General features: G+C 36.8%; 1 protein-coding gene and 1 pseudogene across 3 annotated transcripts in view; both read right to left on the bottom strand.

Annotated features, from left to right (window-relative positions):
• Positions 1–250: 250 nt before the first annotated feature.
• LOC148976861 (uncharacterized) lies at positions 251–4,014 on the bottom strand (annotated as a pseudogene).
• Positions 4,015–4,527: 513 nt separating this feature from the next.
• gtf3c2 (general transcription factor IIIC, polypeptide 2, beta) overlaps positions 4,528–23,634 on the bottom strand; it is a 20,648-nt gene continuing 1,541 nt past the window's right edge. For 2 of the 3 annotated variants that reach the window (XM_039693464.2, XM_039693465.2), the window contains exons 3-19: positions 23,425–23,634; positions 22,665–22,968; positions 22,496–22,572; positions 22,307–22,384; positions 21,586–21,684; positions 21,215–21,442; positions 20,998–21,109; positions 20,364–20,475; positions 14,957–14,988; positions 13,855–13,984; positions 13,578–13,722; positions 12,104–12,265; positions 11,915–12,002; positions 11,712–11,831; positions 11,466–11,630; positions 9,223–9,330; positions 4,528–6,023 (exon numbers count right to left, since the gene is read on the bottom strand). The exon at positions 23,425–23,634 is cut by the window's right edge and continues 4 nt beyond it. In XM_039693464.2, the coding sequence (XP_039549398.2) occupies positions 5,802–6,023; positions 9,223–9,330; positions 11,466–11,630; positions 11,712–11,831; positions 11,915–12,002; positions 12,104–12,265; positions 13,578–13,722; positions 13,855–13,984; positions 14,957–14,988; positions 20,364–20,475; positions 20,998–21,109; positions 21,215–21,442; positions 21,586–21,684; positions 22,307–22,384; positions 22,496–22,572; positions 22,665–22,968; positions 23,425–23,634 (2,392 nt within the window). In that variant the 3' untranslated portion in view covers positions 4,528–5,801. The remainder of the gene's footprint in view (positions 6,024–9,222; positions 9,331–11,465; positions 11,631–11,711; positions 11,832–11,914; positions 12,003–12,103; positions 12,266–13,577; positions 13,723–13,854; positions 13,985–14,956; positions 14,989–20,363; positions 20,476–20,997; positions 21,110–21,214; positions 21,443–21,585; positions 21,685–22,306; positions 22,385–22,495; positions 22,573–22,664; positions 22,969–23,424) is intronic. The other variant, XM_039693466.2, reaches the window with a different exon arrangement.

Below are 23,634 nucleotides of genomic sequence, written 5' to 3'. Positions count from 1 at the left end.
GTCATTTAAAAATGTAACCCAATAGCTGGGTTTGTCCATATTTTACCCAAAATTGGGTTAAAATAACCCAGCATTTTTTAGAGTGTACATTCTTGACAACAAACTGCCAAAAATGAAGACATTTTTACACACAAATAAATGAAAAAAGGAAAACCAGTACACACAGTATTAAATAAGCTGCTATTCCATTCATAGCAAGTGACTAATTTGTTTGAACAATGATTGATAATGAAGGGGAAATTAATTTTGCAGTTGCATTGGATAGCGCTAGTAGTGATATCGAAAATACACACTTCACCTTGTTAGGATGCTGTTGTGGGTCACTCTGGTTTGTCAAAGTCATTCATGCCACATCCTCCATATGCTCATGTCTTCGGGCTCTGTGCTGAGGTATAGGGAACAGCTTCTAGACACACACTTTTTGCACAGGATTTCCATCTCTGATCTCTCGGTGCCGCCACACTGCCGCAATGACTCTAAGACATTCCAGCAAGTGGTGCAACACGTTTCAGTAACATACAATAATAAAACACACGGTTTCCATTTTCACTGCAGTTTTCGTCTAAATGGATTTTGAAAATGATTATTTTGGTACCAATTTTCAGAGACCCTAAATGTGCACTAATGTTAAATGTACATTATATGTGAAGATTTTATATAAATAAAACACTGCATATAATTTGAGACTAATAAAAGACGCACTTGACAGATAATCATTGTGTTTTAAAGCTTGCGTGCACTGCTAAAATGTAGCCATTGTGATCTGTTGTGGCGCTGTGAAAGAGTTAAGGGATTGCTTGCATGGTTGCTTTGTTTGTTTTTCATGTGTCTGCGATTTAGATGGCCAGTAATCATAAATGATCAACCCAGTGACCTCGCGATCTCACTGAAAGACCTAAATTAAATTCTATATTTTGTCTATTTGTTTTGATAAAATGAATATCTATTTTAAATTTGAATATCACAGTCATTTATAAGAGTGTGCAAACAAATTATAATATGAAAGGACCAATGCGTAAGTATTTTATTTTTGATAATGTTGGTGTGCCAAAGTTCTACATCAAAAAATGAACATTCAGAGAAATCGCAGTGTCCTAGAGAGTAAAGTAAAATACAATTCACTGTGATGATTAGAACACGGGCTATTCCTGTTATGCTCAACTATTTCTGTTAAAGTGTAGCAAACACTTAAACTGTATGTTACATGCTGTTTGATAACATTTCCAAATCTGATAATAACTAAAAACATTAAGGATACATTAAAGGTTACTTTCACCAAAATGCTCACCCTTATGTAGTTCCAAACTTGCAAGACTTTTGTTCATCTTCAGAACACAAATGATGATCTTCAAAAAGTTCATGAAGAGATTGTAAAACTAATCCATATTAATAGAGAGGTTTAGTCCAAATTTTCTGAAAAGACTCGATCGCTTTTATTCCATATATTGATCAGCGAACAAACAGAAGCTCAACCGAACCTGCTTGAGTGAGAACAAACCTCTTGAGGGAGCTCAAACGTGCTGCGTAACATGAGAATGAACCTCATTGGTTCTCGCAGAAGCTCAAACGTGCTGCGTAACACGAGAATAAACCTCATTGGTTCTCGCGGAAGCTCAAACGTCCTGCGTAACACGAGATTGAACCTCATTGGTTCTCACGGAAGCTCAAACGTCCTGCGTAACACGAGATTGAACCTCACTGGTTCTCGCGGAAGCTCAAACGTGTTGCGTAACACGAGATTGAACCTCATTGGTTCTCACGGAAGCTCAAACGTCCTGCGTAACACGAGATTGAACCTCACTGGTTCTCGCGGAAGCTCAAACGTGTTGCGTAACACGAGATTGAACCTCATTGGTTCTTGCGGAAGCTCAAACGTCCTGCGTAACACGAGAATGAACCTCACTGGTTCTCGCGGAAGCTCAAACGTGCTGCGTAACACGAGATTGAACCTCACTGGTTCTCGCGGAAGCTCTAACGTGTTGCGTAACACGAGATTGAACCTCATTGGTTCTCACGGAAGCTCAAACGTCCTGCGTAACACGAGATTGAACCTCATTGGTTCTCACGGAAGCTCAAACGTCCTGCGTAACACTAGATTGAACCTCACTGGTTCTCGCGGAAGCTCAAACGTGTTGCGTAACACGAGATTGAACCTCATTGGTTCTTGCGGAAGCTCAAACGTGCTGCGTAACACGAGATTGAACCTCACTGGTTCTCGCGGAAGCTCAAACGTCCTGCGTAACACGAGATTGAACCTCACTGGTTCTCGCGGAAGCTCAAACGTCCTGCGTAACACGAGATTGAACCTCACTGGTTCTCGCGGAAGCTCAAAGTGCTGCGTAACACGAGAATAAACCTCATTGGTTCTCGCGGAAGCTCAAACGTCCTGCGTAACACGAGATTGAACCTCATTGGTTCTCGCGGAAGCTCAAACGTCCTGCGTAACACGAGAATGAACCTCATTGGTTCTCGCGGAAGCTCAAACGTCCTGCGTAAAACGAGATTGAACCTCATTGGTTCTCGCGGAAGCTCAAACGTCCTGCGTAACACGAGATTGAACCTCATTGGTTCTCGCGGAAGCTCAAACGTCCTGCGTAACACGAGAATGAACCTCATTGGTTCTCGCGGAAGCTCAAACGTCCTGCGTAACACGAGATTGAACCTCATTGGTTCTCGCGGAAGCTCAAACGTCCTGCGTAACACGAGAATGAACCTCATTGGTTCTCGCGGAAGCTCAAACGTCCTGCGTAACACGAGAATGAACCTCATTGGTTCTCGCGGAAGCTCAAACGTCCTGCGTAAAACGAGATTGAACCTCATTGGTTCTCGAGGAAGCTCAAACGCCCTGCGTAACACGAGAATAAACCTCATTGGTTCTCGCACGTCAAGCGAACATGTTTAAGCTTCTGTTCATTTGTGTTCTGAAGATGAACGAAAGTCTTATGGGTTTGGAACGACATAAGGGTGAAAAATTAATGACAGAATTTTCATTTTTAGGTGAACGATCCCTTAAAATTAACAGGAATGTCAAGTTCCAATACCAACAAAATATGTTGATCTAGGAACATGTCTTCCTAGTTGTGAATTTGCATCCACCTTAGATGCCAAAAATGCATCTCTGAGAAACATTTACTGATCAGATATTCGCATCTTATGGGATTTCACACAACAAAAGAGTGGAAAACACCCACATCCTAGAATTGGGTAAAATTTTGAATATTGCACTCAACTTCAAAAAGATGAGAGCATCAACTCAAAAGATGAGATGAACATGATAAATCCAAAATCAATTTCAGATGCAGGTGCGCTCAACCTAAACTAAAAAAAGCTTCGAAAGTGATAGCAGAGTGTGACGTGGTACATCATTGCTCATGTTTTTGTGTCATGAAGTTCTGAAAGACATTAATGTTGTTCTGTGGAAACTGTAAATAATCTTGATTATTTTCGCCGTGCCTCAGATTTGTGGATGTGTATACAAACTTGCTTCTTGTATAAACCTATCTGTCTATAAAAGTACTGTGTAAATGTTTTACAGTTATCCTGTATGTGACCACATAAAACCCCTATATAAACCCGAAATTAATGATGGATATTTAATTTTTACATGCTTTTAATTTTATATCACATAACCTGTATGATTTTTGTAAGCTGTAATAAAATCATGTAAATCAAACAAACAATCTCCCACATTAATAATTACATCATGAGTTGATAATCAGTGCAATATGCAAAGCAATTTGATCTAAAATGATGATGAAAACATTTATTTCCATCATCAGTAAATTTTCAGAAGCAGTAAACAATCCAGTAAATAGTACAAAAGAGATATAATTTACAAAGTATGAATATTCAATAATAAACCTCCCAAAACTACTTACCATATCCAGAGCCACACAGTAAGATTGAGATATTTAAAGGGATACTCCATTTTACAACTCCCCCAGAGTTAAACAGTTGAGTTTTACCGTTTTCGAATCCATTCAGCCGATTTTCTGATATTTAGAAGAATATCAGTAACCAGACACTTTCTGGTCTCATTGACTTCCATAGTAGGAAAAAAATATAAATACTATGGAAGTCAATGAGACCAGAAACTGTCTGGTTACTGATATTCTTCTAAATATGAGAAAATCAGATGAATGGATTCGAAAACGGCAAAACTCAACTGAAATGAGCCCATTTCCAAAAAAAAAAAGTGGAGTATCCCTTTAAATCACAACACTAAATTGAAATCCACTACAGACATAAACAGCAGCCTTATAATAAGCTTCCTTATTTAATCTTATCTGAGTGACCACAGCAGCATTTATATGACTGCCACCTCTCCAGATCCTCATCTCTGGAGTCAATTACATTCACACACGCGTAATTGAGGTCATAAATTTTGAGGCGGATATCAAGGTACATCTGATCTTAATGACCAACGAATGAGTGCTATTGGTTCAGGGACAACTTTAACTCACATGCAGACTATAAACAGAATGATGCCCCTTACAACCCTGAGTAAGAAGAACGCACAAGCTGGAAAAGAGTACTTAAGACTTTAAATGGGGCAGGTCAAATAATAATGACAATAACAAAGGACAACAAAGCTCAAGAAGCAGATTTAAAGCAATAGTTCTGCAAAAATGTTGACAACCTACTGACCCACGTGCCGTTTCAAAACCGAATGACTTTATTCCTTCTGTGGAACACAAAAGAAGAAATGTTCATGAATGTACAGTAATGGCCACTCTTTTCCATATAATGAAAGTGAATGGGGATCTGGGCTGTCAAAAAAAAAAAAGGAAAAGAAAATGTCCAATCAACTCATACTTCATTAGTTGTTCAACAGTCCCTGGAAACAGACCCAAATTTAAGTTATTCACATATAATCTTCTCCTACACTGTAGCTCTCGTCTCATTTACAATGCTGCACTGTGATTGGACAAGTAATCGTCCACGATTGGTCACCTTGCGATGATGTCAGAACTAACATATGTATCTAAAGACTCCATATTTAAAAATATGTAGATGTGGACAATAAATGGCAAGATCGCATAAAATTAATGTGTGGCTTCTGAAGAATTATGAATATGGACTAAAAATATATAGACCATTTTGGTGCTTTTTTGAGTGTCGTTTTTGAGTTTGGATGCCCTTACATTTCCATTAAATGTGCAAATGCATTCTTCAACATTTCTGTTTTCTTGTTCCACATAAGAAATAAACTCAAACAGGTTTGGAAGGACATGATGATGACGTTACATTTTTGGGTTAGCTATTCCTTTAAAATTGAGATTCGGGGTAAGAAATGCTTAAAGTAAAAACAACAGATCATGATATGATAGATAAAAGAACAGGCTAGCAAATAGTTACGATCCAGTCCAAAGTTTTCGCACTACATGTCAAGGCTGTTACATTTGATCACAATATAACACTGAACCCGGAACAGGAGGAAACGGAGAACAGCTCCTCATGAAGCGACGACGAGTACTTTTAAGTGCTGACGATTTCATTGTCCACAAATGCCTTGGAAAGGACAAAACATTGAGCTAACGATACGAACATAAAAACATCACAACCTTCCTATCTGAGCTTCACACAGTGCAAAGAAGTTCAAAAGGTTTTCCTCTCTGTACAGTGCTAAAAACGAAATGCACAAAAATATAAAATCGGATATATGCAGTCAGAGGCTTTGTATCAAAATAGTTTTTGCTTCATTCATTATAATTTAAGGATAAAAATTGGGTGTCTCAGTCATTTAAAAAATAATAGTCCAAAAGTATAAGCCTGTTATGACATCGCAATCCATTTTAAGACTAGCGCACTTGTACTGTATCCGCTGTGCTGTGACGAACGGCTGTCACAGAGTCATTGGGCTCCTGAGACTGGAACATGGCGCTGAACTGGGCCTGAGCCTCATGTAACTGCTTGAGCATGACGGAGCAGCTCAGTCCACGAGCGCAGTTCACACGCACCAAACCCGACTGACCGCCCGACAACACCCAGTTGTACGAATCCATGTTTGGGTTAAAACGGACCTGAGAGGGGAAAGACAGTAAAAACACTGAATTTCTTAAGTAGATGTCACTGATTTGTTTCATTCACATCAAGTGTTGTTGAGTAGCTTGCATTTTGCTCTAAGTTAGCGTTAATTTCAGTAGCACCTTAATGCAGTACATGAGATCCAAGGGGAGGAGTCGGATCAAGATCCAAGGGGTGGAGATGGGTAGGATTAGGGTTGTGTTTAGGCATTAGGGATCAGGAGGCGGAGTTGGGTAGGTTTAGGTGTACGTAAGGTGGGAGGAGTTGGATCTGGATCCGACTCCTCCCCGTGGATTTCATGTTCCACAGTGAGAACCATCTCGTTAATTTTGGCCCCTGTGCAGATACTGTATGTTTATGATCTAAATCAGATTAATTAGTATTTCCGAAAGGTCTGTTTAACCTTCTGTTCCTGCATGTCCTCTGTGGGTTACTGCACTATGCCGCCAGCAATAAAGCATTTTAGCACAGCTATAATCACTCTGTGTATGTGGCTATGATGAACAATAAACACTTCTCTTGCTGGAAGACATCCAGTTCTGCCTGTAACTTCCTCCTTGGCCACAGTTTTTATTTCCGAAATAGGATTAAAGGGAGTATAATCAAACTTTTCCGCATTTATTTTACACTACAGTTCAAAACAAACAGACACACACACACAGGAGATCTTCATTTTAACTTACGGGACCTTATTGTAAAGTGTTACTAACATTAATTGTACTCAAAATATATCAGTGCTGTCAAATCGATCAATCCCGATTAATTGCATCAAGGCATCTAACACAAAAGTTTGTTTATATAATGTGTTCACACACACACACACACACACACACAGAAAGAGAGAGAAATATATCTAATATATAATAATATATACACATATTATGTAAACAAACTTTTATCTTAGATGCAATTAATCGCAATTAGACAGCACTAATATATATATATATATATATATATATATATATATATATAAAGTTTATTATAAATATACACACAAACACATATATACATAATTTTTTTTTTTTAATTAAATCCTTACTTGTCTGGTTTATACTACTCTGAGCAATGTTTGAACTTTGTATTTTGAGCACTTCTTGTGTTGTTATTGCCTCTTCACAAACTTGTTTGATTTAGTCCTCAGATGCAAGTCACTTTGGATAAAAGCGTCTGCTAAATGACTAAATGTAAATACAGTATATATATATATATATATATACACTTTTATATATATATATATATATATATATATATATATATGAAGAGTTTGGTTCCAAAACGCTATAAATCCATTTTGATGAATTTGAGTAAAACTGTGTTTTCTTTAGCAAGAAAATGGGAAGATGAAAACCACTATTTTCGGTTTCAAATTTTCACATAGCATTTGTAGGTTATAATAACAATAAAAAATGAAATCCAGGTTTTGATTTCCAAAGATTTATTATAAAAAAAGATCGTTTTTCCCCCAAAATGCAATAAATCCAATAATTTATTTTTTTTCAAAATGCAATTAATCAAAATAAAATTTTATACACATTGAATTTCTTGTGCATACTATAAATCCATTGCTTTAATATAACAATATTCGGTAACACTTTAAGGGTTCATGTCATGAATTATCATGAATTCATGAATAAATGAATTATGCATTAATTCATATTAATATCATCAGGAACTATCAACGTTTTTTTTTTAACAGTTCAATGTTTTTCATTCATGACTTCATGGATGAACAAAACCTTAATTAAAACATTAACTAAGACGAGCACATCATCATGAATTATGATTTATTAAGCATGATCTAACGTTATGCATATCGCTGTTGTCAACCTTGGGATGTCGCCGCTGAACTTTTTTGACGGCGATCAGCTGTAAACTGGCTTGGTCCTGCTCGGTTTTCATTGACTTTGAATAAAACAACTGAAAGTTTTCCAAAAGATCCTCTGGGGGTCAGTGTGTCAGCGTGACAGAAGTTTGATGCTGTCGTGTGAGAACAAGCAACAGCCGGCATTTCCTCCTCTCGAGTCCATCTTCTTCCTCACGTAAATGATTCGATTTCGATGTCACGTTTACCCATGCAGGATGCCTTACCCTCCGCAGGTTCACCAATGCTGTCAAAATTATTCATTTTTTTGTTTGTTTGTTGATCGAAAGGACAAAATAGAGAAAACCTAGGAAGCCGGGTTAGTTAAAGCGCTGCCGTTACTGTTTACATTGCGTGGAATGGTGCGTTGCGATTGGTTTAGCGGATATGTGGCATTTTGCAGAAAAGGGAGACTGGCGTTTGTCGCGGTTTGGAAAGAAAGGGAGAAAACATTACATAATAACACGGCGGATATCCCATTTTACGTAAAATTAAACATTGTTTTGTATCTGGTCGGTATTGAAAAGTCCGATTTTTGCAGTAACTCATTTTTTTTAAAAATGGCGTTTATCGCGTTTTGGAACCAAACTCTTCATATATACGTATATATATACATATATATATATATATTTCAAATTATATTATCAGAAATGTACTTTATATAGAGCAATACAAATAAAGCATTTCATCAATAAAAGGCAACTGGACATTTCTTACAATATCCTTATAACCATAAATGATCAAATGTTTCATTGTCCAGTGTTTTATTCAGAAAGATCCTCCATTTCAATCTACACAGGCTGCTTTCTTGCTCTCCTCCCATCATCCACTCTAGATCCAGAGTGACATTTTCCTAATTTTACAGGCCATTAGTTTCTGTCCATCTTCTTGCTTAACTCTCAGCAAACCACCAGCTCTTTCTCTCTTTCTCTTTCACTGGCCAGTGCAAAAACTCAAGACAGCAGTGCACTGCCACTGCTACATACAACTATAGCCTTTCCAGAGTGAGTAACAACATAGCTAATACAGGTTTAGTCTCCACAAGGTGACTGCTGATGGATCCCCTTAAGGTGAACATATTTAAGCTCAAAATATTATATCACATGGTGAGTATTCTGATATTAAAATCTATACTTCACAATTTATACAGCTCAAATACTCAAATAATTTTGATTGGTCTACGGCAGCCCATCCTGTGGTCTAGTAGGTGGTCAACCACTACAAAAACTTCTGTTGGGATTTCACATGGTTATCCTGGCATCTAAACACTAATAGGTGTCAGTAAGGGCCTCAGCTGGTCTTGTTTACTCTTGTATAGATAAATGTGATCTCACCTTGTAGAGTGCGCTCAGTGGCATCTGGTCCACTTTAGCGACACCTTTGACCTCGTTTTGATGCAGGTGCTTCATCATGGGCCGATTTTCACACTTAGCAAAGTTCCCCTGACAGAGAGAAAAAAACACAAGCTGTTAACTCCAGTTAAGAGAGCACTAGATAGAAAGTACGGGTACTTGCACTTATTATAGCGGATATCATCAACTACTTGACATTACAATCCGTTTCACGTTCAAAACTTTACTATCCTATAATAAGATATAGCCTGAAACCCAGTGCGTCTAGTTTAAATCTCTCAGTCTGAATTACTTTTGTATGGTACAGTGCATCATTGGCAATTTTCACACAGCAGCAGAAAAAAAGTTGGTATAAAGGAAAATGTCAAATGCATTCTAGAAATGAAGTGACTATGACAGTAAATATAATGACTTTAGTTCAATCTATATCCAATCCTCACACAAAGTTATTGCAATGCTTCAGAAGACTAGGAATTAAACATGTGCTGATATTAAAATACTGGCTGATACCCCTAATAATTATATTCATAATAGGGCCGATAAACATTAAATGGATGGTATTATTATAATATTCTAATATGTCTATAATTATTAATATGTGTAAAATTTTAAATAAAACACAAACTAAATGTTAAAATACTGACTGATACCGCTAATAACTATATTCATAATAGGGCCGATAAACAATAAACGGATGGTTTTATAATATTTCTATAATTATTAATGGGTAAAATTTAAAATAAAACACAAACTAAATAAATATATTAAATGTACAGTATAAATAATGGATGATCATCTTAAGATTTGCTATTTAATAGTGTTATTAAATTACTAGTATTATTAGATTAAGAATCTATTAGATTAGAACTGAGTGTTAGATGCCCAGACAATAAATAAACAAATATATATATATATATATTTATTATATTTTCCTTTACTGTCTGGGCATCTAACACTCTTTATATATAAAGAGAGTGTATCTATGTATGTGTATATAATATATATATATTCCGCACATATATATATATATACACACATTTTATCAATCCTTGCATTCCCTGGGAATCAAACCCATGACCTTGGTGTTGCAAGCATTCTACTCAACCATTAATGCTTTAAAAAAGACATTTTCTTCCCAACAACTGCAGTTTATCCAACAGTGGAGCAGTGCTACCATTCAGACCATATTGTCCCTTTGCTGCCTGAATGTGTGTGTGCGCAAGGATGACTGAGGAGACTTCAATTAACCCAATTCAAACAGCTCTTGCCTGCTCCAGACCGTGGCCATGAAGTGGACATGTGCATCGCGCCATGGATGGACGGACGGAGGGGGTGGGGGGGTGGATCGCTGGAGCGTGAGAGGGCAGAACAGATGGAGCATCTCTGTGATGGGGGTAGGCCTCCAGGCGGGTATGACTTTAAAGTAATGAAGGGTGCAGAACTTAATCAACATATAACCCATGAGATGTGGGATGGGTCTCAGAGGGATACGAGAGAGAGAGGGGTGCCAAGAGGCTAACACGCAGACAGCACACCTGGGCTCTCAACTGTGTCTCCTGTACTCGCTCAGGTGTGCTGGGAAAATAACTAAGCCAATAAATCCAGCCCGGCACAGTCCGTGTGTAATGATCTGTGGAATAGGCTGCAGTGCACAGTAGCCATCATACACACACAGCCTTTATCATCTACACACATATTAGTGAGGCCACTAATGGATTTTTACATGGTCTTGCAAACGCATACTTTGTTTGTACACAGAAAAACATAAAGAAAATCAAGGCGTAAGTAACTATTATTAAAACTGGGATGGACACAACCCTCCCACTTCACCCCACTTTTTTTTATTGTAAGAGGTTTTTTTGTTTGTTTGGTCGAAGTTGCAAAGACAAAAATGTAGTCGGTCAAATAAAACAACAGCTTCAACAAACCCTAATATGGCTAGTGCCCACTTGTTTTTCGCAAATCAGTTAGGAATATTAACAATACATCAGCTAATTAATATTCATCAAGACAATAAGCCCCCTTTAATTTTCCCCAAAAACATTTCGTTTGGCGCAGAGCTCTGGTGAAAGTCAAAGAAAATAGCTTAAGTGGCAACAAAAGACCAATAATCTCAAAATCTGATTTCCTACATCATTTCCCAAGCACCAAGATGTACTGCAACCGCTCGACGATGGTGGTTTAGCTCAAAGTTAAACAATGAATTGTGTTTTTGAGTTTCTCACCAGGTCCAAGTCATGAAAGTGGAGATAGTACTTTCTGACTGCTCCTTTGTAGGTCAATGGCTCCTTCCCCGGGTTATTTGGAGCGTTTTCCATGTCCTCCTCCTGTTCCTCGTCTCCAGGCCCCTCACCGGGTTCAAACTGGACCATGTCAGTCCTGTACACTGACTGTGGGGATTATCCAAAACGGTCAATGTTAATTTAAGGCTTTAATATGTAGGAATTCAATTAATGATTAAAAACACTTACATATCTCCGTCGTCTGATATTGTTGGGGTCCATATCCATTTCAGGAAGCAAACTAAATAAACAATCTCCTCCATTGTCCGCAACAGCAAAAGTGTTTATCCAATCAGACATAGATAGGCTCTGAAAGAGAAAGTTGTTTTGTCATTATTAGACAGTGATTATATTAAACCAAATAGAGATAAACTCGTGAAATGTCCACGTACCCAAATAGTGGCTTTTCTAGGACACACAAAGTAAGGCTTAATTCCAAGGTAACCTGAATCAAAATAATGGATTCCATGTTGCCCAAAACTACACATAGAAAAGGAAAACAAATATTTGATAAGAATATAAATACAATGCCTGACTTAAAACTTTATAATATTCAGAAGAGCAAAAATGTGTGCACTCACGTGGCAAAGCAACACTCTTGAGCCAACAGGAAGCCGCTCCAAAAGAGGGGCCAGTACACTTCAGGGGACAGGCAGCGCTTTACTGCCATAAGAGGCACGCAGGCTTTCCTCACATCCCACATTTTAGCCATGCGATCATCTCCGACTGTCACCAACAAGTTACTTCCCAACCACAGTAGATAAAAACATATGTAATTCATGTTTTTCACACCTCATCACAATTACAAACAGACCAGACATTTTAACAATATTCCCAGTAATCTTGTTCTCCATGTACACTACCAATCAAAAGTTAAAGTAAATATTGTGAAATATTTTTACTAATTAAAATAACCATTTTCTATTTGATTATACGGCATGTTAAAATCTAATTTATTCCTGTGATGTCAAAGCTGAATTTACACATCCCATGATCCTTTAGAAATCATTTTAATATGCAGATGTGGTGCTAAAGAAGGATTTCTTATAATTATCAATGTTAAAAACAGTTGTGCTGCTTCATATTTTTGTGGAAACTTTTCTATTTGAAATAGAAGTCTTTTGTAACATTATAAAAGTCTTAACTGTCACTTTGATCAATTTAACGCATCCTTGCTGAATAAAAATTCACTTTAAAAATAAGAATAAAAATCCTTCTGACCCCAGATGCTGTCCTCTGAGCATCTGGACAGTAAAAGGGCAGAAGAGACAGCTGATCCCCCCCCCCCAAATAAAACCCTCCGGCTTGAATGCTTCAAATTGGGTGCATGGTACGACTGCTCGTTTATAGTAAAAACCATAAACACGATTATTTTTGCTCAATATTGAAATCATGATTCAGTCATTGATTAGTCATTGGAATTATCAGTGAAATTTCACAATAATTAGACTTTTTTTACTTTAGCAAAAACTAATACTGTACTAGGCTAACGAGTGTAAGAAAAGGACAACATGCACAGTTAAAATCCAAAGTTTGGGCTTTGGGACAATAATCGCTTTACCTCGATTATCTTGTTTTCGTTATCGTTGGAAGCCAAAATCGAAATCATTTCCGATTAATCGCACAGCCCTAGTGCATGCATACAAATTCTAATCTTTAAAACATTTTTAAGTGTATCTGAATTATACATGAGCAGTCATTTAAAGAGCCTAAAGCACAAGAAAACTAAAATAAAAGCACAAAAAAATCTCCACTTGATTTAACTAGCCTCTAGGGCAGAGGGGATCGGGTGTCATTTTCCAAATGAACTTCTCTAATGCTACTTACAGCAGTCTTTTATAAGGTCACAGAGCTCTTTGAATCGAAACAGGCTGTTAAAACTACTGATGCTGAAACAATGTGTGATGTTATATGATGAGATATATTTGATCTAGACTGCTTCTCTGTTGCTAAATGAGAAAACTCCATGGGTGGGCTCATCACAAAATACAACACAAATACCAATGAAAAAAACTGGATACTAGAATTTCATATAAATAATAGCCAAGTCCACACCTCGAGGCTTTGCACCAGCTCAGAGTTCGGATGTTCTCGTCGTGGGCATGAAAACAGTGGTAAGGGAAGAGGGACACAACTCCATCGGGAGCCTTGACTCTCAGTAGTGTAGACTTGCTAGCAAGATCCCACAAACCAACCAGACCTGGAAAAGAGGAAGTGAAGTGAAACATCACACACGTAAAATATTGCGACATAAAGAAACAAAGATATTCACATTTTTACAATTCTCGTTAGAAGAAAAAAATAGACTTATAGTCAAAACATATTTAATCACCATCATAGAAGCCAGCTGCCAAGAGGTTATGTGGCTTGACATGGAGCCAATCCATAGCAAAGCACAGGCCACTTTGACCTTTATGATCTGCCTGGTTGGAGCCCATTTTCACACAAAGCGTCTTCTTCACCTGCAAAAACACACCATCATAAAACAGTTCATGTATGATCTAGAACACTTCCTCTATCTGTAATAATTACAAAATTAATGGTATACATAATTCAGGGTTCCAGCTTTTTCCAATGTTTTTCCATGATTACCACGTATACATTTCCTACATATTTTATAAAGTAAAAAAATATATAGTGCATTACATATATAATACACAATGTTTTTTATGACAATGCAAAATATTAGTGCACAAATAGTGCATCCATTTTTAAGCAGTGCTAAAATATTAAAGATGCTCTAAATTATACAAAACGGCTAGAAATTGTTTTTTTATTTCTAAAATTCTAAAATTTAATTCTAAAAATACATTTCTAGCTGTTTTTTTAAATATTTTAGCTCAAAGCACAGCTTAAAAAAATGTTAATGCACAATTCCCATTTATATAAAATATACAAAAATGCATAGAAACAACCCACTATATAGAACTATGTTTATGAAAATATTATTACGATTTAATATTTACACAATACACATTTTCACAGTTTTAATATTTAAGTTTAATATTTGCTCAATAGTTCTATAAAGCAATTTCCTTCGACCCTTATCCAAAAAAAAAAGTTTAGATTAATCCATCACTCTACACTTAACAGTTAGTTTGAGAAGGTCCTTCTACCATGACAGCTAATTTCCAAAAGATCATCTCTTGGATGCTTGAAAATGTTACATAGACGGCCCATAAAATGGCCGAGAGGAGCCATAACCAGAACAGTTTTAGTGAAAAACCACTTCAACTGTGAAATTAAGCTACAGTGAAAATGACACGTCAGATTCAAGCAAGCATTCCAATGATCTCTTACCATTCAGTTGCTTTAGGTTTGATGCAATGACTGTGTAACACAGTATGTTTTTTAATGTGTGTGTGTGAAAGAAAGACTGAGGTCTTATCTGTGAAAATAAGAAGCATGCTGGCAGAGAGTGGATATTGACCTACCCGGCATATCAGCGGTGCTTGGCTGGTTTCTCCTATTGGAAAACACATAAATGTGTTCAATGTGCTTATAGATAGGAGCATTACTATTCAACACATGACTGCATTTATCAAGAAAAACAATCAAAGGAACAAGGATGTGCCTAACTGAAATGTAGAGTATAAACAAGCAGCAATTTAATAATGTCATCATTTAAAGAGTTCAAATACAGTGCATTTTATCTTATAGTTTTTGTTCCGCATTAAAAAGTCACAATTTAGTTTTCATCACCATTTTCCACTTGCTCTCCTGTACTATTAGAATCAAATGAGCTGTTTTCGGTATAGCTGTAGAGGTTGTGCTTTTATTTAAAAATAAATAATACTTAAGAAAAATAAATCTATTAATCTACAAAAAAATCCAATCAGGGTTTCTTGAACAAAAAATGAGAACGGATCTACAAGCTCTTTAAACTGCGATTCATATTCTAATTAAGCAGAGAATAAAAAAAGAGAAGTGCTAAAGGTGGTGAATGGAGTCACGTGTATGAAACTGTGTGTCTGTGCGCATGTACAGAGTGTGTGTATGGAAGTAGAGTGCAGAAGTGATATATTGCCGCATGGCTTCAGGTCGGAGCCGTACAGAGAGGTGGATGGGTCGATCAGGTCGATAAAGCATCGCACCTCCGATGCACTCATTCAGACAGCCCTGATCACGGGCCCTTTCTCCAGGCTGACTAAGGTATTTTTGATTGACAGGCCAGGAGGAAACGGGTGTCAGGTATGCGGCTGAAATTCATGGCCTCAAACACTAACAACTGTGTAGCGATGTATCTTTTTTGTCATTTCAATTATAGATCCTTGTCTGATGAAAACAAGCCAGTAAATTATCTCCATTGAGAAGGGAGGAGTCAGCATCTCTCTCGTCACCTTTTGCCGGACACCTTTTCACTCCACAAAAAACCTATTTGTAATTATCCAGCATAAACCTTCCAAACCCAAGAAACCATAAATGGAAAGTGGTTAACTGTTTTATCACTAGATTTTTGAAACTTGTCCTGTAATTTCTACTGCGAGTCCTTTTCAAAACAATGGACAATCCAATAATCGATCTACAGTACGAAAAGGTTCAAATGAATGGTCATGTGATATAATAAAATTAATGGCATGAAATTAAAACAAAATGTTTAATAAACACAAACTCAAAGTAAAATAAAAACGAAGAGAAAAATAAGGAGATGTAGAAAAACAAATGAAGCAATAAAAAACTACATTTAATCCAATATATAAAAAATATAATAATAATTTATAATAAATTTGTATTTATTACAGAATAAATAAACAAAATATGAATAAATAAACACCTAAATAAAAGGACAATAAAAACAATATAAATTAAACTAATAAAAGGACAATAAAAACAGAATAAAAAAATATAAAATGACAATATAAACAAAAAACATTAAAACAAAATTAACACAATAACCAAACCAATAAAAACAAAAATAAAAAGTAATTTTCCTTAATAAATAAATAAATAGTAAATAACAAATATCAACTAAATATGAATAAATTACCTAAAAAAAATAGACAAAAAACAACAAAAAGCATATATATATATATATATATATATATATATATATATATATATATATATAAATAATTTATAAATATAAATTAAACATAAATAAAATAAATAAAAACAACGAAAGTAAATATATATATATATATATATATATAAAATAAAAAAAAACAATTAAAAACCTTTTAAATATAAAAACAAAACAAAAATATTTTGATTTTCATTTATACGCACAATGTCTCCCAACATACTCACTCCAACACACACACACACACACACACACACACACACGCTCGAACGCACACACAAGCCAAAGAGCAGGTCTGAGGTCTGACAGAAGGATTGTGTGTTCAGTAATGAAGGTTAATTCCCTGAGGGATCCAAAAGTTCTTGGCCAGAGCTGATTGCCGGGTCACTGACCAAAGACTCCAGGAGAGCGAGTCCAGTAAGAACCACAAACAGCCATGAACAGTGCCTCAACAAAACAGTTTCCAAAACCAGTGTGGAGACGTTAAACTGGTGGAGTGTGAGTAATAACCTCCGGAAAATTAAAGAGCGAGAGAAGGAATAGCTTTGTAAAGGTCATAGAGCACTTCTTGTAGCTGAACAATATCCAGGCATTCCTTCGGAATTTACAACACAGAAATAAAATGCGAGCGGTGCAGTACATAACCATTTCAATCAGAGTGATACACATTCAACCAGGATTTCTTTTTCCCAAAGTCCCTTGACTCAACTTAAAGAAGAATTAACGTTCCCTAACAGCTTCAGTCCTTTAAGAGAAAGAGGTCTTTAAAGAAAGCATTTGTTACATCCGAACAGTTCTTCTGGCCTCAGGAAAGTGTAATTAAGAAAGCATTAAAGCTTAGGGTAGGATCGATGAATTAGAAGCTTGCAAACAGGGAGAATAAGACACTGGCAGCACTGAAGAAACAGAGACGGTTCATTAAAGAACGTGGGCAGTTGGCTTCTTATCTCCACTGGAGCAGGGCCCGAGTCCACCACACCGAGGGCCCCTGAGGGACCAGACGGACTGACCATATCACTACTCAATAACTAGAGAAACCCAGTACAAAAGCTGACTGTCTGAATGATAAATAGTGAGGACGGCCATGAAATTGCCTGTTTACTTAGTGTATTAAAGTAAGTGGAAAAGTCCATTAATTCCATTAAAATTCTAGGATTTTAATAGGAAGCCCTATTTGAATATTTATTTCTTGATCAAATTAAATTTTATTTAAATATATATATATATATATATATATATATATATATATATATATACATACATTTCAAAATTTTGGGGTACATTTTTTCATGTTTTTGAAATAAGTCTCTTACCCCTCCAAGTCTGCATTATTTGATCAAACATAAAACATACTTTAAAATGCAATTTATTTCTGTGATGTAAAAGCTGGATTTTCAGAATCATAACTCATCATTTTAATATGCTGATTTGCTCATCAAGAAATAGATAAAATTCCTGAAAATAAATAAAGTACTTAAACCAATTGCTCAGGAACACTTGTCTCCCAGTGGATTCGAACCCGGGTCTCTCACACCACCAAAGGCATGCGTCTTATCCACTGCGCCATCACCACCCATTTCAGGTTAATAATATTTTCTATCCCCTAACCCAACTCCTATCCATAAATCGACCCATCACAGAAACACGTGCAAAACACTAGATTTTAATAAAAACATGTTTGAACAAGTGAGGACCAGTAAAATATCCTCAAAAGTCGGTTGTCATAATATATAACCATAAGGAGTACATTTGGACCTCACAACATAGCTAAACCTGTACCTGTACCTTTACCTGTACACACACACACACACACACACACACACACACTTGTTCTCTCTCTGTTTCTAGTTACTTGCTGGCATCATTCGTGAGTCAAAAGGATCTTTATAATTCAACCAAGTCTGTAGATAATACCTGTAGAAAGCCGTCTGTTAACAATCCCATTCAGTGTACGCAATTTGTATTCTGTGACATCAAAAACAGCAAAATATAATAAAATGCTTGCTAAACATTTTTCATGCAAAGATTTTCATTTAGTCATAAAGACTAACATCTTTGAATAGTGATTGAAAAAATATAATTTTTGCTTATAGAATGGTCAATAGCTCATAAAACAGACTCGGCTATGAGGAGCGGTTTAACTGTAGACAATACGACATAACACTGCTGTGAAAAGGGGGGCCTCTAATCAAACAGCGGTGGAACTCTTATAGGCACTAGACCCTCCCTCCTTTTTCCTAGGCTCTCTCACTGTGACCGTGATGAATGAGAAGCCCTGGGAGGGTAATCTTTTGCAAACACACACACTCAAACAGTACAGATAATGTGTTTAAGAGAATAAAGAAAGGAGAAAAACAGGGAATGATGCAGTGAATGACAGGTCATCAGTCTGTTCCCAGCACTCCCCGAGGAGAGGACATTACGAGCTCCCACGGGACAATCAGCCTACGCTGGCCATTTTATCAGTGAATGTGGCATTAAGATGGGCAATGAAATAAAATAACATCCCACGATCGACATTTAAGAGCCTGGATACCTGAAATATTTGTTTGAAAGCCTGTAGTAAAATACCACACCTTGACTAAAATTGTAAATTTACTTACAGGGTAAAATAATAATAATTGTTATTATAATTCATTAATGAATTAAAGGGGTAGTTCACTTTTAAAAAAACTTTTGCTGATAATTTACTCACCCCCATGTCATTGAAATTAAGGTTTTGGTGAAAACATTCCAGGATTTTTCTCCATATAATGCACGTTACTGGTAACCAAACGGTTCATGGTCCAAAAGACAGTTTCAGTGCCAACAAATCTTTTTCCCGAGTCAATTCGTTCATTTTGTTTGTTGAATGAACCAAATGACTCGAAAAAAGATTTGTTCGTTTTGATAAACGAGTTCGAAAAGGAGAGTCACGAACGCGCATCACAGAACAGAGCAAGGTGAGCATTTGAGCTTATAAAACTTAAAACTTTGTTATTTATTTTTTTTAAATGAGTGATCGTTTCGCTTGATAAGACCCTTATTCATTGCCTGGAACCGCTTAAAGCCCTTTGAACAGTATGCACTGAAACTGTCTTTTGGATCTTGAACCGTTTGGTTCCCATTGAAGTCAATTATATGGAGAAAATCCTGGAATGTTTTCATCAAAAACCTTAATTACTTTTCAACTGAAGAAAGAATGACATGGACATCTTGGATGACATGGGGGTGAGTAAATTATCAGCAAAAGTTTTTTTTTTAAAGTGAACTACTCCTTTAATAGACAGATGAAATCAAACAATTCCATTATTATTTCAGTAAATTTAGTTTGTTCTGTTCTGTTTTCCAATGTAATAAAAATTAAGAAAAAATATCATGCGATATAGATTTGATTGATAGTTTAGTTTGTTTAGTGCTAGTAAGAAAAAAGCATTATAGCACTTGGCTTGGGACTCTTCTGTCTTGTACTGTCCTCTTCTGGAAGGATCAAGACATTGCACATGAAGTCACTGGGTGTTTCTAAATCATGAGTGTCTAATCAGGAATGGCCACCTTCCATCAGAGTCTATCCTCAACCCGAATTAAACATCTGAACAAGCTAATCGAGGTCTTTAGGAGCACTAGAAACTTCTAGAAAGGTGTGTTGAAGCTAAACGCTAGGGGAAGTTGGCCCTCCCGGAGCAGGATTGGACACCCCTGTTCTTAAAAACAGTCAATTGTCACACAGAGAGAGTGTTAAAATAGTCCTGACAAACTAAACATTGACTGTCATTTGCACAAGTATTTTAAGTGGACCTGATTTGACCCCGTTAAAGAAATGCATTTACCCATTCTCTCACCTTTACTTTGATGGTGTGCTGCAAGGGCTTCTGGGTGTGGAAGACTGTAGACACCGATGGTTCCATTAGAGAAAGCTGCTGCTAGAAGACCTAATCTAGGCATTTGTGGTGCCTGACAAAAACGAAAACACATTTACATCAATGTCCACTACAATCACAATCAAAAAAAGATCACCAAAAAGTATTAAGAAGAATGTTTTCAAAAACAATTAATTTGAAAGCATTATTTTAATACATTTTTGTTCAAAACAAAATATTTTTTTTTCTTTTAAAGGTACACTACGTAACATTCGGCCCTCTAGCGGTTAAAAAACAAAACTGAAAGCATTTTGCGGAAGTACATTGTTTCGGTTGTGTGACTAATTATGACCTATTCGAAAAGCCAAGCCAATGTTGACTCATTTTATTACGAGCTCTGTCGCATTCTCGTTTGCTAGCAGAATCTCCTCTGTTCCCCGGAGATTTGAGATTTAGCGGCTCCATGTCAACCTTTCTCGCTCATTTCGATAACTAACCTCTGCCACTCCCACACCAAACACTCGTCAAAGTAGCCGTTTGATAGCTTTTCTCTAAAAAAAAAACAGTCTATACCTTTAAATTTTCTTAGACTATTTAGTCTAATGTCATTTCTTACCTTTCTGTTGGTGGAGGGCAGCTCCCACACTCCTGCAGGACACCACTTTATATTCCAGATGCATCCGTCATCGATCGCTAGAGCATATGCTAGATGAGGAGCAGTTGAGGGCCTAAAGTGGGAAGATAAGAGTGCCAGAAATTACTATTTTATTTTAAGCTCAACACGCCATTAATATTTCCTCAAAGCCAATCTGTAAGTGCCTTATCTTGGTCACCTTCTTTTACACTGAAGGTCTCCGATGTCCCACAGCTGCAGTAAGGCAGGACCTGAGTACAGGTTGTTGATTTTGTGTTTGTCGTCCATGCCTTTGTGGCAGTAGATGGCGGCATACTGTCTTTTTGCTGCCCCGTCAGGACATGGGCACCACTCCATGGACCGCACAGGACCCCCCACAAAGAACAGAGTGTCCCAGCGCTCAGAATGATGTGGCAATGATTCAAACCTGAAGACAGTTTTCATGAGAGCAGATATACACTTCCATTAAAACATTTTAGGTCATTTTTTTAAAAGAAATGAATACTTTTATTCTGCATTATTCCGAATTTGATGTTTTTTAAATGTTCTATTCATCAAGGAACACTGAACCTTTTCACCGTTTGCAGTTTGATCCGTCCCTTGATTTTTTCCCGAGTAAAGGTAAAAGAGGCAGATTCTTTCTCTTGCGGTAAATATTTTTCAGCCTCACTGTTAATCAAAACAAACACCCGTTATGAAAATTGCTTTGTTTCCATAGATATTAGAGCCCGACCGATAAAGGATTTTGAAGGCCGATACCGATACAAATATTTTTGGGTTTTAAAATCCGATATTCCGATATATCGGCCGATATTTTTTTATTTATTAAATATTGTTGGATTTCACACACGTGTAAAAGAAAAGCTAACTTTTCTTACATTTTACAATGCAGAGACTGTAACTAGAGATATGCTAGCTATAAATACAGTAATCATTACTTTATTTAGGCAGAAAAAGTTCATTGTGGTTTCCAAGCTCATTAATGTTAACATTAGCGGTCTTCCACTGATGATATTGGCGTTAGCTAGTTTATGATGAGCCATAATTTGACAATAAATAACATCATACTGCAAGTTGTGAAACATACATTTTCAATATAACAGGCCAAGGAGAGATGATTAAAGCGTGTTTCGTCCGTTTTTATTTTATTTTTTAAATATTCATTTATCGGCCATTATAACTGCCGATACCGATATTATTGAAAATGCCTAATATCGGCCGATAATATCGGCCGGCCGATATATCGGTCTGGCTCTAATAGATATTATGTGGGATTTACCTATACTAATACCTGTTGGACAGGAAATGCCAATCTTTGGCAGAAGGAATCCATTCAGGAAACACCCAGGGGGAAAAGTATTCATCCCGGCTAGCATTTAATAAAAGAAGGAAAAGTAATTTAAAGATGCAAGTGATACCGATATTATAAATCGCTAAAATGGCAATTCTCACATAATCTTGTGGAAAGTGTATAGCTTACAATGATTTGGTCCTACTAAAACAGTTCCAGACAGGCTCCATCACATTGTTAGCCAAGCCATTTGAAAGCAGACACTGCTGATGAGCAGCACATAATTAAGAAATTAGACCACACAGATATGGAAATCGATGTCAATAACAGACCAAAGAGTATTGGACTATAAACTCACATAGTTTCCTCTGGGTGGTCTGCTTTTAGCACTGCCTCTGGGTGGTCTTGCTTTTTCCACGTTCAAGCTGAAGTCTGGCTCTGAATCTTCTTCCTCTTCACTCTCTGCCGCTTCATCCTTTCCTGGGGAAAAATCCTCATCATCATCTAAGTCGCTGTCAGACTCTGGAGTTTTCCTTTTCGTCCCCCTTCCCTTTGCTGCATTCGTTTTCTGGGAGGTGCTGTTCGCTTCACCAGATTCGGGCCTATCTTTTGTTGATTGAGTCCCGAGATCCTTGGCCAGCTTGTGAAGATAATCTAAAGCACTGACAAAAAACAGATTTTTTAGCTGTCTGGTTACTGACATTCTTTAAAATATCTTCCTTTGTGTAGAGCAGAAATAAGAAATTAATACAGGGTTGAAACAACTTGAGGGTGAGTAAATGGTGACAGAATTTTTAATTTTTAAGTGAACTATTCCTTTAAGCCAGAATGAGACCTGAGTTCAGTTAGAACATTTAAGTACTTTTTATAAAAATAAACATTACTGGTGTGCATCTTGAAATAAAACAAGTTGTTTTCAATAGCTCAATGGTAAGCATGTTGGTTACGCAACGTGGAATAACCAAGTTCAAGTCCTGATCAGAACACTTCGTTTGCCCATTGATTTTTCTAGAGCAAGATATACTTAATCCAGCAATATATACAGTATACTATCCATTCATTTAATCTATACATGCTATATAAATATGTGGGAAACTGCACAAAACTGGAGAGCATACACTTTAGCAGCTCTCCTCTTGGGCCGACCACTAGCAGTGAGTTCAGAAGTGTCAGAGATTGCTGAATTGTCATGTTGTGGTGGTGTCTGTTGAATGATCTCCTTTCTCCTCCTTTTGACAGGAGTCTTTGCCTTAGAACCTTGATTCTTCTGGGTTCCTTCTGTATTAACTGGGCTTTCCTGGTCCACATCTGGGGGAACCTGGGAGGTC

The sequence above is a fragment of the Pimephales promelas genome, chromosome 13 (genome assembly GCF_988280905.1).
Source record: "Pimephales promelas chromosome 13, fPimPro1.hap1.1, whole genome shotgun sequence".
NCBI classification, from domain to species: Eukaryota; Metazoa; Chordata; class Actinopteri; order Cypriniformes; family Leuciscidae; genus Pimephales; species Pimephales promelas.
This window is presented reverse-complemented; position numbering and strand designations above follow the sequence as displayed.